The sequence below is a fragment of the Mus caroli genome, unplaced genomic scaffold (assembly GCF_978045245.1).
Source record: "Mus caroli unplaced genomic scaffold, Mus_caroli_1 scaffold_9, whole genome shotgun sequence".
Classification (NCBI taxonomy): domain Eukaryota; kingdom Metazoa; phylum Chordata; class Mammalia; order Rodentia; family Muridae; genus Mus; species Mus caroli.
The window spans coordinates 54,758,357-54,777,757 of NW_028227264.1; the positions used below are offsets into that span (position 1 = coordinate 54,758,357).

Below are 19,401 nucleotides of genomic sequence, written 5' to 3' on the forward strand. Positions count from 1 at the left end.
TGTTCCTTTGTTCTTTTCTTTTTAAAGCAGAGACAAAATAGACTTAGGGAAAGTGAGGGAAACTGTCAAGAGTTGAAGGGGTTCCTCTATTTTAAAGCTACTTTTACTTTTAATTTACACACAATAATTATGCAAATGTGTGTTGTGTTAGTATATGAATACAATGTCTGGTGGTCAGAAAATCTGGGTAATAGGAGGTTGTTTCTCTTTATTTAATCAAAATCCGGTGGTGTGTAAAATCACCCTACTTTTGAGCCAGGCATGATGGTACTTGCCTGTAATCTCAGCACATGGAAGATCAGGAACTCAAGATTGGCCTTTCCTAGATAGCTAGTTGATGGCTAGTATGGGCTACATAAGATCTTGTCACAAACGAAACTAGCTCTCTAGCTTTTGCTCCTAAACAATTTATTTAAATCTTTGAGGCTAGACATGTTGTTCATAAGATTTTCTTCCAATTTATTTATTTAGCACATGTATATATAAGTACATTCATACCAGAGTATGCATGTGGATGTCAGAGGCTAATTTAACAAGAGTCTGCTTTCTCCTTCCAGCATGCGGGTCCTGGGGAATCAAATGCAGGTGGTTAAGCTTGGTGGCAAGTGCTTTTACCCACTAAGCTATATCTCACCAGCCTTCTATTCATAGGATTGTTAAAAACAGTGCCTCCACCTAATTACAGAGGGGAAGATTGTGATTCCTTTCGAAAAACAAAACTAGCATTCTTTTTTTTTTTTTTTTTTTTTTCTTGTTCTGGTTATATGGTGCTTTTTCAAAATTCTCTTCAGAGAATGAAAAGACTTAAGCTCAACCAACAATGTTCACCCTAACACCTTTTTTGGTTTTGCCTCCAAAATTAAAATATTCCATCACCGGGGCTGGAAATATGGCTCAGCAGTTAAGAGCATTGACTGCTCTTCCGAAGTCCTGAGTTCAAATCCCAGAAACCACACGGTAGTTGACAACCATCCGTAATGGGAACCGATATTCTCTTCTGGGGTGTCTGATGACAGCTACAGTGTACTCATATACATTAGATAAATAAACAAATAAATCCTTTAAAAAATCCTTTCACTGGCATTTGGCAACTGGCATAAGACACAGTAAATATTTACTGCATAATTAAATGTAAACATCCTAAAGGATTAACTGAGCTTCATAAAAAAAATGGTATCAAAGATTAAATAAACAGCAAGTGTTTTATCAGTTACATTTTTTTAAAGCAGAGTTGAGGTTTGTTGAAAGACACTTGTATATAGATTAAGAGGAGGGTTAGGAGGAAGGGATCCTAGGTGTGGCTTTCTCTGAGAGCTGCCACAGTAGCTTCTTGGGCTGTTCATTTGCACTCTGTACAGAAGATGGAGCCAGAGACATATTTATCCACAGCTAAACGGCTTTCCCATTTGACAAAACAAAGCAAAACAAAGCAAATTCTTCCTTCCCTTTATAAACATGTTGTTTGTTTGTTTGTTTGTTTGTTTAGCTTCAAAGTCAGATTCATGAGGAGGTAAATGGAAGACCCATAGAAATTTTACCTAGACAGAGTCAAATTTTGACGTTTACATTGTTTTCAAAGATGTCAGAGCACTAAATAAATGGGGAGCAAGGTTTCAGTTACAGGAGTCCTCTGGGATTGAATAGGAGGTGAGTTGTCAGGTTTCAGAAACTATGTAGAAAAGGATTCTAGTGTAATTTGTTTGTGAAGCTGCTGGCTCCTAGCATTCACAGTAAGATCCCTTCCCAGCTGGCTACCAATCTAGGAAAAGCATTCCCATCTTTGCAGGCCGTCAGGCTCCACATTCTCGTCCACTCTTTCCTTGCAGACTGAAAAGAAAAAAAAAAAAGTTAGCTTAAATTGAAATTTGATCCATACAAAATTATTGTAGTTCTGATAGAAGAAAATATAAACCAGGATAGCTGCTCACACCAGCATTGTAACACAGGAAATAAGGGAGGAGGGTCATGACATGTTTAGTAAGACTTTATCTCAAAATTTAAAACAACAAAAAACTCAACCTCAGATAAAGGTGTCTTTAATCAAAAACTGGCAGCAGACAAGCTGGGGATCTATATTGAGACTTTAACTCAAGAAGGAGCTGGAGGAGAAGGAGGAGGAAGAGGAGGAGGAGAGAGGAGAGGAAGAAAGGAAAGGAAAGGAAAGGAAAGGAAAGGAAAGGAAAGGAAAGGAAAGGAAAGGATAAGATAATAAAATCTAAGCCCACTGCAATGTTATTCTTGATCCTCCCGGTCTTAGATAGCTCTGTCTCCTACAGATCCATCTTCACTCCCAAGGAGATACTTATCAGCTCTTCAGTCAGCTGACAACCTCTCTCTTGGGAGAGAAAATACCTTCACTCTCCCATTTCCCAACGCTCTACCTCAGCACTTCATTTTCCGTAAGGTCTGCATTCACTCTTGTTTTCAATGAATAATTGCCCTTTCAGAGTTAAAGACCTAGAAAGCCTCAGGCTAGTGTTATTTTCCTTACAACTAAACCGCCTCCCAACCATCTTGAATGCCTTTCTCCTCTTGAATGCCTTTCTCCTCTCGACATTACTGGCTTTTGTCATTCTTTTCTTTGTGGGCTTTAGAGGAAATCCATTCAAGCTGTGCACTTTGTCTTGGAGATTCACTGCCTACATTCCTTCTTTTAACAAACACTTTAGAACCTGTGGCTTTAACTGTCAATTCTTTTCAGTTAAATTATAATCTTTACAAAATTTTAACCTGAACACCTTAACCCACAATTGAGAGGCCCCTTGGCAACCTGTGCCTAGGCATTTATGCTCTCCATCACTGGATTCCCTCTCCTATAGTGTCTTCCGCCTCCACCCCTCTCCCTTCCCCACCCACCCACCCCCCACCGCACCACCACCCCCCCCCGCTTCCGTTTTCGGTGTTAGTAATATTTTCCCAATTAAATTTCCAAACTTGCTCTCCACTTCCTCCTGCCTCTTGTTTTCCTGACCTATCAGTCCAAACAGGCTGTAATGTCTCTGCTTCCCTTTCTTCTCTAAGGTTGGCACATTCATAGCTCACCTCTCTTCCATTCTAGCACCAACTGCAATGCCCTCCATAACAGTCTTTACAGCCTGTTTTTGTTTTTTAACTCAACACTGGGTTTTCTCTAATGCCGTTGAGGATTACTTGAAACTCTTCTCAGATGATTGTACTGCGTTACCTTCTCAAATGACTGGGTCTATAGGCAAAGACCATTGGGATTAAAGGTGTGTGCCCCATGCCCGGCAAACCTTTCTTTAAATTAAATAAAATTTGGTTTTGTAAAGAGGGAAAGAGGAACAGGGAGACTCATGGACACTAAGTTCTACAGAGGTTCTATAAGTGTGCGTAAGCTAACTATGGGTGGATGACGGTGCGTTGTTTGCTTCTAAAAACAATTCTTTAGAAGTCTGGATATTTTCCCATAGAGAATAATAAATATTACAACAGACAAATTGCTTATGCTGAGTTCAATACCACTTGTATCAAAACATCACATAACCCCAACGTTACATACAATTCTTATATGTTTTATCAACTAAAAATAAATTTAATTTGTCAGGCATGTGGTGCGTACATTTAATCCCAGTGCTGAAGAGGCAAAGGCAGGCAGAATTCTGTGAGTTCGAGGCCATCTTGGTTTACTTAGTGAGTTCCAGGACGGCTACAGCTATGTAGAGACCTCGTCCTTAAAAAAAAAAAAAAAAAAAAAAAAAAAAAAAAAAGTAACTAAATAAATTTAATAAGAACCAACAAGCTAGCTCAGTGGTAAAGGTGCCTGTTTTCAGGTCTGAGTATCTAAGTTAATTTTGAGATGGAAAAAGGGACCCAACGCTCACAAACTGTCTTCTAATTTCCACTTGCAGACACGTATATGAATACACATAATAAATAAAGGTTAAAAAAACAGAAACTCTAGGAGCTGGAGAGATGGCTCAGTGGTTAAGAGCACTGACTGCTCTTCCAGAAGTCCCGAGTTCAATTCTCATTAACCACATGTTGGCTCACAACCATCTGTAATGAGATCTGACGCCCTCTTCTGGTGTGTCTGAAGACAGCTACAGTGTATTTATATACATAAAATAAATAAATCTTTTTTTTTTTTAAATCTAATGTCACATTATCACATTCATTGCTGGACATAAAGCCTTGAAAGTCAGATTATAGTTTTTGCATCTGTAACATTATTTCCCTTCTTTTAAGTTAAAGGCAAACGAACTTCAAAAGTAAGAGAACATGCTGGGGTCTTAAACTGTGAGATTTTACATGGCACTTCCTTGGTCATCCTAGTGAGAGAGAGCTTAGGCAGGAAAATGTTTCCCTGGAAGTCTTTGCCATCCTTTGTTCTGCTATTTACATTAGTGTGAGACGTTCAGCACCTTCAGGTGATGCCTATACAAAGGCCTAACTCCAGGAACACCACTGAAGCCTGTTTATGGCCCTATCACAAGCCCTCTTGGAGGACATCTGGGAACCCTCAAAGGAGCTGCCCACCCTAGGAATGAGGTCATCTGACTCAGGCTTTCATAAACCCCATCGGGTATGATGAGAGAGGCATGAAGCTGTGGGCAGGCAGTCACCAGGCCGACATCTCTTCCCTGAAAGTGCTTCCTAGGGACAGGATTGAAAGAGGGAAAGAAGTTTTGAGACAGGTTGTGTCTGGCAACTCCGGTCTGCAGTGGTTAGAAGGAAGAGGAGGAGGAGGACAATTCTAGCATCTCCCTGCAGATTTAAATGTTAAATTGTAGGCATAAAAAAGACTAAGATATGGATCTTCGCTTCCTTGGAGATTGGGTTGAAGTCGTATCAACGTTTCAGACAAAAGTTACATACATGATATATTTTTTTATTCATAATATAGAACATGTATCTTCTTGTTCTTAATTAAAAGAATAAGGAAAACTACCTAAAGCAGCAGAAAAACTGAAGAGTGGACATCCCACTCCACCGGTCTGGTTGTGAAATGCCTTTCCCATGCCCACCGCCTCTTTCCTTTGTTAATTGTCTGGGTTTAAGAGGAAGAGAATTAGGTCATAAGAAAGATCACTCACGCCCACCTCAAGCTTCACACACCTTGGGCAACGCCGAACAAGTCTGCACGAGTTCACCTTGTCCCCCCCCCATTTTTATTTACTGTATTTTTTATTATTATTATTATTTAGGAAATGTGACCTAAAAGGGACATCTTCTCACTGCCCGTGGTCATCTCCTGAAGGAATGACCCACCCAACAGGTTTTTTTTTTTTTTATCTGTGAAGAGTCACAGCCCCGCAGTCTTTTTTTCCCCTTCTCGTCAGCACATTCAAACTACAACTTTATCTTGACCAGGTTGCTTCTTCTGCCTGCTCAGCTCCACGCTCGCCAGCCTCCACTCCACCTCCTCCCCGCCTTTTCTTCCTCCCTCCCCTTTCTCCTAGCCCCTCCTTCCAGTTGAGTCAGTGGCTTGAAACTTTTAAAAGCTCTGTGCTCCAAGTTAAAAAACGCTTTTACGAGGTATCAGCACTTTTCTTTCATTGGGGGAAAGGCGTGAGGGAAGTACCAAACAGCAGCAGACTTTGAAACTTTAAACAGACAGGTCTGAGAGCCCGAACTCTTCCTTTGACTTCAGCCTCCAAGGAGTTCCACCACTTTGGCGCGCCGGCTTCACTTTCATTAAGTGAAAGAGTAAGTTTTGAAAAAAAAGAAAAACCCACTTTACCTAGCAGCGTCTCTTTCTGTAAGGGAAACTCTTCCGTGCTTTGTAAATGCGTTGCGTCTTTGACTTAGGATACTGTAAGCAGAACGACGATCTTCAAAGTGCCTTTGTCATTTCCACGTGCTGAGTTTGATTTGGGTTTGTTTAAAAAGTTCCGCTGAGAGTGCAACAGGTAAAAGGTTCAAACTTTTTCCAACTAGAGTGAAGGACCAAGTTGCTAGACTTGGTTCTTTGTTGTGGAGCCTAACTTCACTTTTCTGTAGTCACCAATGGAGAAGGTGTTGCGGGGGTGATGGGGGGGGGCACCTCAGTCAACTTTGCTTAGCCTGCTTCCTATAGTGCTGGACACTACACGCTTTTTTTTTTTTTTTTTTTTCTTATGAAAATCGGGTCGGCTGTTCTACTGCCTTGAAACTGCAGGCTCCTTTTGTAACAGTGCTTTGTTGAGACGCTGCGGCAGCAGTTGACTTCCACGTGGTTCTCTCTTAGACTTTTCAGGACTAAGCCAGTAAATACGTAGACCAGGGTGCTGCGGTTAGAGTTTTTAGACCAACAGTGGGTATTTTGTGCAAGCCTGTGCGATGCTACGGAATGAACCCCTTAGCCTGCACAGCCAGCATTTTTTTTTTTTTAAACTCCACGCTGGCAACTCCGGGCGCGAGAAATCTTGAATGGGTGGTGGTGACTTACGGGGAGTTAGAGGAGGGACGGGCGTTTAGAAACAGTGTGTGCCAGGTTGCTTTTCCAAAATCAACTGCTATAACGCGAGCTCCTAGAAGGAATAGGGAAAAGGGATTTTTAGAGCTGCGCTTTAGAAAGAGCTGCCCCCTCTCCACCCCCAACTCCTCCTGCCTGCCCGGACTTGTAGCAACTTCAGAGCTGTTAGGACAGTTTTGAGTTGGAGCTATCAGAGGGTGCAAATCACTAAGCAAAAATGATGCTAACGTGCAGTTTGAAGGGGGACCGTCTTAAAGCTTTTATTTTTAATTGGTAACACATTCTGTAAAGCCAAAGGCCGGCCTAAATCCACACCGAAATATCAGGGTGGATCTATATTGAAGGGCTTTTTTTCTGTACCAGACGAGGTCGAGTCGTTGTGAAGTGAAAGCTTTAGGGCAGAGAATGGCACGGGCCCCTCCTGCCCAGTCTTAGCATCATCACGGGCTCCGTTCGCGCTCCCCGCAGTCTCCGAGCTTCGCGGTCCAGACAGCGGGCTGCGGGGGGGGGGGGGGGAGGGGAGGCCAGGCTCGCAGCCCGACGGTCAAAAAGCAAGTGGGCGACTTTATTAAAGTTGTCAGTCTGAAGTCCCCCGCGCCCTCCCAGCCGCCTTTTCACGGTTTCTCTGCCTAAACTCGTCCGTGGCTGAGTGGAGCCCCTGGGAAGGCCCCCTAAACACCTAGGGAGTCCCGGTGCTGGTAAATGCACTTGTAACACTCCTGGAAACTCTTGAAATTCCCCAAGAATGAGGCGGGGCGGAAGAAGGAGGGGCAAAGAAGACCCTTCGAGAAACCCAGCCACAGCTACTGACGTGTGCTGAGGCAAATCCGTTCAGGATTGGGAAATTCAAACCTTGACTTCCGAGCAGAGTTCTCCCCGTGAGTGCCCTCGGGTCCACCCAACGCTCGCTGGGCATCTCTGGCAGAGTCTTGGTCGAGCACTCCCCCGGCCCGCGCCCAGGGGACAGCTTCCCTTCCCCTCCCACTGCTGGGTTTCGGGTGGGAAGAGGAGATCTTAAAACGTACAGGGCAGCCTTTGGAGGTGGATTTGATTCCTTTGTTCCCCAAGCCAAATAATAATGACTGGAAGGTGGTGAATCTTACCAGTCCAAAAGAAAGTCTGTAAAGTAAGATATGCTAATGAGGACGTATACTACCTGAGGAGAGGGGTACTACTAGTTAATTCTGCTTGGTAGGCCAAGTTGTGTTGAAATGTTAGTTACAGATTGTATGGTGTGTCCTGGTGAGGTGTTGAATTCTGAATTACTGGAATACATCTATCTCCCCGGTGTGTGAAAACTTTGCACACCCAGAAACGGATGCAGTGGCTCTCTGTCTTTTGTCTGGTGTTCCAGGTGGTAGTGGTTTGATATTCCACTGTCTAAACACATTATATATATATATATATATATATATATATATATATATATATATATATATATATATAAAATCTTCAACATTGCCCCATCATTCTTTGAGGTTGGTATTCTTCTATTCTTCTATTGCTGACTTTACACGGGAAATTTGGTTCTAAAGCCAGCAGCAAGAAGGGAAGGCTGCATTTCCTTCCGCATAAGGAGCAGAGCTTGGTTGCTTAGCTGTTTCCAAATCCCGCAGAGAGAAGGAATGGCAGATGCTCTGCCTTTATTATGGTATTGCAGAGGTGTAGCTCATGTGAACTGTAGAAACTTTGTATACCCCGAGGGAAGGGAACTATAGGAAAGTCACCCACTGATTAATACCTGAGACTCCACCTTTCCTGTTGTTCTAACTTCCCTTCAAGATTCGGTTTGACTTTTGATGTGTTGAGGCTTATCCTGCTCACTCGGGAGAGAGAAAAAAAAATTCTCTTGGGTGTATCATTAACGTCTACATTAAGTGTAGATACTCCCAAGGTTAAAAGTTCCCAGCTGCTTCTAAGTGGGAGGTACAGATGTGTGTGTGTGTGTGTGTGTGTGTGTGTTGCTTTCTTGGGGTAACTGGTTAAAGCCCCCACTTTCCATGACTGTTAATTTACCATAAAGAGATTCTGCGGGAGCAAAATGCCGTTTGCCAAAATTCAACAGTGGTTAGTTCTTTAGGTAACTGCCTACATTCACATCTCAGTTTTCTAGTTGTCTACTTTTTTTTTTTTTTTTAGAAACTTAACAGTTTTAGTTACTATTTTACTACCAAAAAAAGATATCAAAATTAGAAGACAAGTGAGATAAATTTACAGTACTTTTTGAAAGAAACAGCTATATTTTATCACGGTCTTAAGTAAAAGCATGGGATACGTGGGTTATCTCACTTGAGCTTATTGAGGCAAATAGACTGTACTTAGTAAGACTTGAGCATCCTAAACCTGTTTTATGTGACCTTGGACTTACAGGATTGCTTAGTAAGAGCTATCCGTTTGCAGATGGGTTGGGAGAGTGGAGGCAGATGAAATAACAAAAAAATATGATTTTCGGAATTATTCGGATGACAGTTAAATATGGCTCTTACTCTGCAGTTTCTGTTCTGACACCAGCCCCTTTCCTAAGATTGACTGAGCAAACTTGGTTGGCAGGGAAAGAGATTGTCTCTGTCTGGTTCACCATCTTCCTTTGGGTGGGGTGCCTTAACCACAGCTTGTTCTGTGGAGTCTGGTACGTTTTGACTGTGTACAGACCAGGATATGTAAAGTGCAGGATAAAGAAGCTGCCTGGTGTTTCATATTCAAAACCTGTGAGCCTGGGAATATTAAGAAATTCCTTGAAAAAGAATTGAGGTAACCTGGACCCTGTGTGTCAGAATTTGTCACAATGATGTTTACACAAAATAGGTGTCATTGACAGAAGAGCTAAACTTACTCACTTGATATAAGGCTACAAAGGTTGGCGTAAACTTTTTTCAAGCAGAAGGTTTCTGTGATTGTCCTTGGCTTCTGCCTTGAAATCATGTGTTACCATTCTTTAAAACACTCAGAACAGGGGGAGGGGGGGAGTTGGAGCATCTCTCAGAGCTGTCCTAACCTCCATTGAGGTCTCATTGTAAATTAAAACAGCTCAAGAATGATTCGAAGCATGTCTTTTCAACCAACAGCAGTCCTTTGGCAAACTGTCACTTGAAAATTTTAGATACTACTTTAACTAGGGGAGAGAACACACACAAAGCAATAGCCTTTGCTTTGGGTGGATGAGTGCTTTGTCTGAATGTATGAATGTACACAGTGTGTGCCGGATGCCTACACATCCAAGGAGGGGTTGGGTCCTCTGGCACTGAAACTATGTCCTCCACAAGAGTAGCAAGTGCCCCTAACTGCTGGGTCATTTCTCCAGCCTCTCTGACTTTTGAAAAGAAGAGTTTTTGCTTGTTTTGTTCTGTCTTGCTTTTATAGACCTGACTCTGACCTTAAATTTGTCAGGATCCTTCTGTTTCCTCGTCCTAAAGGCTGAGATTACAGGCGTCAACAACCCTGCCCAATGAGAGTCCCCTGAATTCCCTCACAGATAGTTACATAGCTATCTTATTCTGGGGTACTGGAGCTGGAGCTGTGGGAAAGCAAGCTTCCTCACAGTTCGAGTTCTAGAGGAGGATCCTGACAGTAAGCAAATGTATGTTATGTGGCACAGAGGAAAGCTGTTTTTCAAAAAAAAAAAAAAAAAAAAAAAATTGGACAGGGGAAACAGGAAATTCCGGGACCTGGGGAAGGGCTATTTCATAGTTCCTGCTCAGGAAAGTTAGCTAATGAGGTGAGACCTGGAAAGAAGAGTGCAGATGCAAATATCTTGGCAAGTTAGGGAGACAGGAAAACTGAAGAGAGGTGAGTCAGGCTAAATGCTAGGGTACTGAGCGGAAGCAGTCATGGACTGATTTCATCTTGATAAAACTTATCTGCACATTAAAATTCAGGTGTATTCATTATGTATCAACTTAAAACTGGCCCCCCAAAATCTGGCTGTGGTTGAAAGTGCAGAGGAAGAGGCACAAAGAAGCATTTGGCAAGAGGGGCAGGTTTCCTTATAGAATTTAAAGAAAAAAATTGGAAGGAGGGATTTGCATGTAGGTTTTAGAGACATGCAATGTTTTGCACTTGGCACACTAGGAAGTAGAGCATGGTGGTACACCCCTTTAATTTCAGCACTTGGGAGGCAGAGGCAGGCAGATCTCTTGAGTTCAAGACTAACCAGGACTACACAGAAAAACCCCGTCTACTCAAGGACAACAACAAAAACCCACAATGGTGCTGGAATGATCTCAGCCCTTGGAATGCTGAGGCAGGTAACCACCCAGGCACCAGTTTAAGGCTGAGGTGAGGACCATTGGAGGTAGTGGCAGGGTGGGAACACACAAAGCAATAACCTCCTCCATTAAATTGCCCATTAAGTGGCTTTAATCAGGAACTTCTTCAGGCATTTCCCTGTGGATTTTTAGATAGCATAATTTTATCTAAAATATCAGAGGACTTTCATCTAAATTCACTTCACATGTTCTATGATGATTGCTACCTAGGCGTGGTGGGTGGTGGTGCATACCTTTAATCCCAGCATTCCAGAGGCAGGGTAGGCAGATCACTTATTCTGAGGGCAGCTTAGTCTACAGAGTGAGACCTTGTCCAGAAAAGACTGCTACTAGCTGGGAGCGTTGGCACACACCTGTAATCTCAGCACTGAGGTGGAAGAGCGATCACCCCTAGATACTAAGCCAAACCTAGTGCTAGAAGTGGGCTGCACGAGACCCTTCTCAAAAGATATTAAATCTCAATTTAATTAATGGTCCATAATTTTATTTCTTACTCAGCATTCTAGTTGTCTGTTGGAAAGTATGTACAATTAAAAGTCAGCTATTCCAGTTGTGATATTATTGTAATACCAGGAGCATGGGATTCATTCCCCTGCAGCTTCTGTAGGGATGATTTGCTAAGACTCCAGGGAAAGACACAGTCGGCTACATTTAAACTAAGATGTAAACTATTTTGAAGACGACTCATTTAGGTTAAACAGTTTTCATTCCTGTGATCTCGGGCAGTGGCAAGGAGTAAGTGAAGGACAGAACCAGCTGAGCCAAGAGTGACCTCACTTCACAGGTGCCGGAGAGCTGCTGTCCCCAAATGCTCTGTACCTCTAACTAAATATTTAGACGCTCTGGCTCTCTCTCCTTTCCAGATGTTTCGCCACTCGGAAATATTTTAGGCAGAAAAACACCTAATCTTTGGAGGGGCTACTCATTGCCTGCTCTCACCTCCAAGACTTTACTTTAGAACCACCTGAGACATTTGATTTAAATAGTAACAAACAAAACAAAACAACAACAACAACAACAACCACTAAAGACTGATCTCCCAAGGCCTCATCTTGCAGACGTTCAGATTCAATCCACTCTTGAGGGACAGGCATATGCTGTTTGCTGACAGGCATGTACTGTCAGCAAATGCTGTTTGTGTGACTGGTGTAGTTGGAAAACTACTTGGTAAAGACACCAAGTGTGTGTCCGGCTTTGAGCATCTGGTCTAGGTGATTGTGGAGAGAAGGCAATCGGTCTAATGTGGGATACCAAAAGTTCTAGAGTAACCAACCTGGTCACTGCCTAGTCTGCTACTAGGGACTGGAGATTTAGCTAGTTTGAGCACTTGCTTGAGCCTGTAATCCTGGCAGAGGTATAGGCAGGTGGACCGTGGCCATCCTTCTATGTATATCTACAGGTTTTGAGGATACTCTGGGCTACATAAGACTCTGATTCAAAGGAAGAAATAAATGGGGGAAAAAAAGATATATCTGAGAACCTTGCACAAAGCTTTAATTTAGACCATGGTATAATTACAAAGCTTCAACTTGAGCATCTAGATAAAAAGTGAGCACCACGAAGCCTGTTTCCTCTTGTGTCAAGCAAGGCATATACCTATCGTGTAAGCATTGTTGATAGCTGGAAGAAAGAAGGAAAGATGGCAGTGCCAGGGACTCTGTGAACATAATTAAGCCCTTTTGTTATAAAAGAACATTAATATTTGAACTAAGAGAGAGGTCTGGTTGTGAGTGCCTATATTGTAAGCACTTTGGGAGAGTAACATGAAAAGTTTGCTATAACTTTAAAGCTAGCCTGGGCTACATACTAAGCTAGAGTCTAGTCAGCAGTATCTAGCAAATTCCTGTGCTGAAAAACCAAAACTGGGGGGGGGGGTTGTTTGTTTGTTTTGTTTTGGCTAAAATTTAGAACAGTAGAAATATTAAGCAAGGTCTACAAAACAGGAACAGCCAGTGGATTGGAGACAGTGAAAGCTAAAAGCAGAGAGGTAACTAAGTTTGGAGTCACAAGATGAGCCATCACATTAAGCATTATTTGATGGTGTCTATGATAGTGGTAATGACAGGTATCTACATGTTACAGGAGCTAGAGTGCCCAAATTGGATAATTCATATCTTATTCGGATGAAAGACTGTAACTCATTAATGCAAATGACTGCTGCGTGGGTGCTTAAAGAAAAGACAGCTTTGCAATTAAATCGCTGGTGCAATAAAAAAAAAAAAAAAAAAAAAGACTATTACCCAGAGAACTGACTGGTGACCCAGTTCACATGCCCTGGCACTGGGAATATTTTTGTGGAATCTCAGAATTATACAAAAGTCAAGTTTCTTAGTTTCTTACTCCAGAATATTAAAAACTTAATAATGAACTTGCACCAGCCCCCCTCAAACTGTACTTTACCTGAACAGCAAGGAAAGCACTGGGTCAGTGGAGGTGCGTGCGGTGCCCGCTCTGTGCTGAGCGAGCTGCTTGCTTGATCCTACTGCTGCATGACCGCGATGAGATACGGGCAAACCGCTGATGGCTCTGTTTTCACCACCCCACTTCCCCAACGAGTGGATAACTGAGCAAAAGCAGATGCCCCTGGCAGAATAGTACAACCCTTTACAAACAGAAGTGGGGCCAACTTACACATCATCACATAGAACTGTCTGGATATGGGCTCCAAAGTTTTTCCTTGTTTGCTTGACCCTTGTGGACTACCCTTCACTCCTAGTCCAGTATTTTCTGCTAAATTAGATAGAGGCTCTTTCTTTTATGTGCTCGAACCATTACACTGTCCATCAAGATTATTCCCTTCTCCTCAAGCCTTCCCTTGGCTGTTTAACTCTGGACCATGCCAGACTTCACCCCTCTCTGTTTACACGCCATATACTAATTTCACCTTCTGAACTGTCATTTCCCAGTCTGAAATACTTTCCAAAAAGAAGCAGCAAAGTCTTTTGTCTACACCTTTTTAGAAAATACTATTTGCACGGGCCTGCCCACCCACATCTTACTATTCTAGTTTTGGCAGGAGTCTAGCCATCTTCAAATGTACTCATGGAATGGGGAGAGAGGTTTACAACCCCACCCCTCCCTCAGGAGCTACAGGCAGTTCATTATTGGATCTTTGACTACATCTTTTCTGAAAGGCTCTGCTGAAAAGAAACAGCCTCTGTGCCTGCTACTTCTTGCTTTGACCCTGGTTACAGAGCTTAACTTTGCAGCCCTTGTTGGCCTGGAACATTGTGTAGACCAGGCTAGCCTCATGAGCATAGTGATTCTCTTCTTGTTTCTACATGCTTGTTTCTACAGGCGTGCACAAGTGAGACAAATTGAACTCAGTTGAAATGTGTACATTTGTCGGGAGATGTTATGTAGGCTGAGTTTCAGAATAGCCTCTGTCTCTCAGCTCTAATCCTCCTCCCTTGTGCTAGGAAAGTATGAGAACACATGCCTATAATCTCGGAAGGCAAAGATGAGAAGATAACAAGTCAGGCTAATATAGGAGACCCATCAAAGAAAGAAAGGAATGGTACAGATGAACTTAATTCAGAATGTGCACAAATTACATGTTGGATATATCAAGGTGAAACATTTCAGAGTAAAATTGGGAATAAACTGGTCTCGCCTAGCATCTTGGGAAGCAAGGTTGGTTGCTGAAGGTCCTTCGCTCAATCCTTACTAAGGTGCCTGTACTTTATTTAATAATACATGTCAACGTTTTGCTTAGAGAGGCATACAGACCCTTGGTCTCCAAAGAAAGAACTGTTCTTATTTATCAGACAACTAAAATAAGCAAAGGCATTTGGTAGGTAGAGCCTGTCAGGTCACATGGCCAGGTGGTGTCCAGAGCCTTAATGCTAAATACATCTTCGACAAGATGGGCTCGCTCTTCTCCCTGTATCTGGGTGCTATTACTTCCAAGTCAACTTCATCTTTGGGAAATGCTGTCAGATTTGCCCTTGGATTCTGTTTTGGTTTGGGTTGAAACTGCCTAATTTTGACTGACCCCTGAAAAAAGAAACTATATATGTGAAACCATCAATTTACAGTCTACAATCACTGAGTTGTTTTCATGGTTTTTGTTTTTTTGTTTTTTTTCCTTAGGAGGTGCCCAGACATGGGTGACTGGAGCGCCTTGGGGAAGCTGCTGGACAAGGTCCAAGCCTACTCCACGGCCGGAGGGAAGGTGTGGCTGTCGGTGCTCTTCATTTTCAGAATCCTGCTCCTGGGGACAGCAGTTGAGTCAGCTTGGGGTGATGAACAGTCTGCCTTTCGCTGTAACACTCAACAACCCGGTTGTGAAAATGTCTGCTATGACAAGTCCTTCCCCATCTCTCACGTGCGCTTCTGGGTCCTTCAGATCATATTCGTGTCTGTGCCCACACTCCTGTACTTGGCTCACGTGTTCTATGTGATGAGAAAGGAAGAGAAGCTGAACAAGAAAGAAGAGGAGCTCAAAGTGGCCCAGACCGACGGGGTCAACGTGGAGATGCACCTGAAGCAGATTGAAATCAAGAAGTTCAAGTATGGGATTGAAGAACACGGCAAGGTGAAGATGAGAGGTGGCCTGCTGAGAACCTACATCATCAGCATCCTCTTCAAGTCTGTCTTCGAGGTGGCCTTCCTGCTGATCCAGTGGTACATCTATGGGTTCAGCCTGAGTGCGGTCTACACCTGCAAGAGAGATCCCTGCCCCCACCAGGTGGACTGCTTCCTCTCACGTCCCACGGAGAAAACCATCTTCATCATCTTCATGCTGGTGGTGTCCTTGGTGTCTCTTGCTTTGAATATCATTGAGCTCTTCTATGTCTTCTTCAAGGGCGTTAAAGATCGCGTGAAGGGAAGAAGCGATCCTTACCACGCCACCACCGGCCCACTGAGCCCATCCAAAGACTGCGGATCTCCAAAATATGCTTACTTCAATGGCTGCTCCTCACCAACAGCCCCACTCTCACCTATGTCTCCTCCTGGGTACAAGCTGGTCACTGGTGACAGAAACAATTCCTCCTGCCGCAATTACAACAAGCAAGCCAGCGAGCAAAACTGGGCGAATTACAGCGCAGAGCAAAATCGAATGGGGCAGGCCGGAAGCACCATCTCCAACTCCCACGCCCAGCCGTTTGATTTCCCTGACGACAGCCAAAATGCCAAAAAAGTTGCTGCTGGACACGAACTCCAGCCCTTAGCTATCGTGGACCAGCGACCTTCCAGCAGAGCCAGCAGCCGCGCCAGCAGCAGACCTCGGCCTGATGACCTGGAGATTTAAACAGGCTTGAACATCAAGCTGCCAATCGATTGTGGAGGAGAAAAAAAGGGTGCTTGCAGAACATGCACCTGAGGTGTTCATTTCGTTCCCGTGGAGGTGGTACTCAACAACCTCAGTAATGAGGCGTAGTAAACAAAGACATTACAATATCTAGGTTCCTTGGGGGGTGTTTTGGGATAGCTGGGCGGCAAAAGTAGGGAAAAGGGAGGTATGTAACGGTATTTAATGTAGAAGATTCAAAGAACTTAAATTCTAGTAAAAGTCTCATTGGATGAAACATAGATAAGGGCTTTCTCTCTCTGCCCCCCAACTGAACCTTAAGAATGGTTCTGTATACATGAGTGAGTGGGTGATTTTTTTTCTTTTTTAAAAAATTTTTGTTTTACTGAGATTCTGCAATAGCTTTGAGCAGGAATCCAAGTCCTCAACATGGCATTTCCTTTATGAAAAGACAGGTTGTCCTACATCCCCGCTAAAAAACATTCCAGTGTTTAAAAACTTGCAGTTTGCAGGCAAGCTTCCCTGGCCTGACCTTGTGCTACTATACACGATTTTCATTCTCGGTATCAATTCGAAGTTCAGACAATGTTCAGATAAAAAGATTGCCCATGTATTTGCATCTCAGTGGGCTCTTTTTCAAATCTGTCCCACCTTTGTGTCTTCCATATATTATCCTCAGCTGGTCCTCACCCTCACCAAAAGATTTCTATCGACATTTTAAAACCGTGAGAACATCTTTTTTTTTTTTTTGAATTAGCATCAGGGAGGCAAGCCATGCTCAATATTTAACAATCGCTTCTGTCTACGTGTGGGTGTGCGTGTGTGTAAGCGTGTGTTTTGTCATTATTGGTACAAGCAGAGGCAGTATAAACTCACAAATACAGATTTGAATCTAATTCACACAGTGTTCAAATTTGAACCTTCCTCGTGGATTTTTGTGGTGTGGGCCAACGTGGTGTTTACATTATAGAATTCCTGCCGTGCAAAAGTGTAAAGCACACACTTTTTCCCTAAAATATTTTTTTCCATGTATCCTATTATGGATACTGGTTTTGTTAATTACGATTTTTTTTTCTTTTTTAGAATGTAGCAGTAATAGCCATTACTGAAATGAATGATTTCCTTTTCCTGAAATATAATCATTGATGCTTGAATGATAGAATTTTAGTACTGTAAACAGGCTTTAGTCATTAATGTGAGAGACTTAGAAGAGGGTTGCTTAGAGTGGACTATCAAGTGAGCCTAAAGGAACTTTGTAGTAACTGGTAATCTGGTAATTTTTGTCCTACTTAACTACACATTAACTCAGAACTTGTATTCTGAGTTTAACAGTCTTTTAGATTGACGAGCAACTTGGATGTTTGCACTAAGATTTTCTTTGAGATACTAGAGGGGGTGAAGGAGTTTTCAGCAGTGCACATGTAACTAATTTATTTGAACTGTAAGCTAAAGACACCTACCAGTTTCTTCAAGTGACTTAAAAAAACTCATCACAGATGATTGAAATGGCGTTATCATGTTTCCTCTTGCGCGTCAGCTACACAAGGAGTTTTTGGACAATGAGAAACTAATTTGTTTGACATTCCATGTTAAACTACTGTCATGTTCAGCTTCATTGCATGTAATGTAGACCTAGCCCATCCAATCAATGTGCTCGGGAAAGTGTTCTTTATTCAATAAAGTTTTAATTTAGTATAATAAAGATAACCTGCATGTCTTGTGTGATTTTTTAAAAAAAATTACCAAATTTATTCAAGATTACCAAAAGTAGATCCCATGATTACAATGTCTTGGGCTAATGAAATTCACTTTTATTTTATTTTCATATGTTTTGATCTTTTTGCCAGCCTGTATCTCTGTGCACCCTGTATGTTGCTGCTTGCAGTGGCCAGAAAAAAAAAAAAAAAAAATAGTGTCAAAAACCCTAGAGATAGTTGTGAACTGCCATGTGGGTGCTGGGAATTGAATCTGACTCTTTGAAGAACAGCCAGTGCCCCTAACCACTGAACCCTCTTTGCAGTCTTGGGGGTTTTTGTTTGTTTGATTGATTTTTAAGGACAATCACCATAAGCATCATTGATTTTGAAATACTGAGGTAATATTTTAACAGGAAATAAAGCACACACATGTTTAATTGGGAGAACAATTAAACGCCACACCAGGTCTTACACACTCAGTATCGAACCTAGAATTTTATGCCAGCCTCTACATTCTCTTGCCATGGCTTCCTACCTGGAATTGTAGGCCGATGGTAGCGATTACAGTATTGGGGAAGGTATATGGGTTGTTACAGTTGGAGCTAAGGCCTCACATATAAGGTAGAGCATATACCTTAGCACTGAGGTGTGTCCTCATCTGGAATCAACTTTAGTGAGACTTGTTAAGTTGTCCACACAGACAAGCTTGGGGATCCTTGAATTCAGAGAAGGTACTGGATTTTGGTAATTTTATTAAGAAATTTTGTGAAGACAACTTGCTGGTTATTGTAGGCATCTTTAATCCTTCACTCCCAGGTAGAGAGAGGTAAATGAATCTCTGGGCTTTGAAAGCAAATATGGTCTGTGGTGATTTTTCAGACCAGCCAGGGCTACAGAGACCCAAAAACCAAGCAAACCTAAAGGTCCCAGGAAAAACCAACCTTGTTAGAGGGAAATGAGTCTGGTCAATTGATGACATTTCAGCCACAAAATGCAATATCAAGAATAAATAAAATGCAAACACCAGTGATATCTCAGTACATGGACATCTGAGGCAGGACTCAAGGACAAGTCCCATCAACTGGCAAGATGGCTCAGCCCGTAGAAGTATTTCTTAGAGTCACATGGAAGGAGAACTGACTTCTGGAATGGTAATGTAGGGATAGAGCCGTAACTGCAGAGCTGCTCTTCACAGCTTTTTGTGGGTCACAACCATTAGAAAACATACATTTCTGGTAGTCTTAGGAGCTAAGACACTGCCCAGCAGCAAAATTAAACAATTATAAAGTAGCAACAAAATAGTTGGGAGTCATCACACCATGAACTGTATTAACGGTTTACATCGTGGGGAAGGTCAAGACTCAATGCTGTAGCGTGTTTACCAAGCCTACGTGAAGCCCTGGGTTTGATCTTCACCATACAAATGTGGAGGAGGATCAGAAGTTCAAGGTTTCAGGGGATTGGGGAGGGAGTCATAAAAATATTTTAAAATGGCAGAACGGTATCCAGTGTGTTAATACTAATTAAATTACAATAATACTTTTCAAAAAGTTTAAGATCATTCTCAGCCACATAAGACTGAAACCCGCTTGGGATATGTGAGTATGAGACCCTATTTTCAAAAGAAAGCCCAAGAGGACAAAAAGAACTACTCATGTAAACCACTGTCAACATTTCTCTCGGTGTATTAAAAACTGTAGTTACACAATGAGCCGCAGTCCACACTGACTACACAGTAAGCCCCCTCGAAGCAACTCCCATTGGCTGCAT

At 42.5% G+C, this 19,401-nt stretch overlaps 1 protein-coding gene across 1 annotated transcript; it reads left to right on the forward strand.

Annotated features, from left to right (window-relative positions):
- Nucleotides 1-5,426: 5,426 nt before the first annotated feature.
- On the forward strand, nt 5,427-17,633 carry Gja1 (gap junction protein alpha 1). Its single transcript, XM_021174975.3, has 2 exons — nt 5,427-5,667; nt 14,773-17,633. The coding sequence occupies exon 2, from the start codon at nt 14,786-14,788 to the stop codon at nt 15,932-15,934; it is 1,149 nt and encodes a 382-aa protein (XP_021030634.1). The 5' UTR covers nt 5,427-5,667; nt 14,773-14,785; the 3' UTR covers nt 15,935-17,633.
- The last annotated feature ends 1,768 nt before the right edge of the window (nt 17,634-19,401 follow it).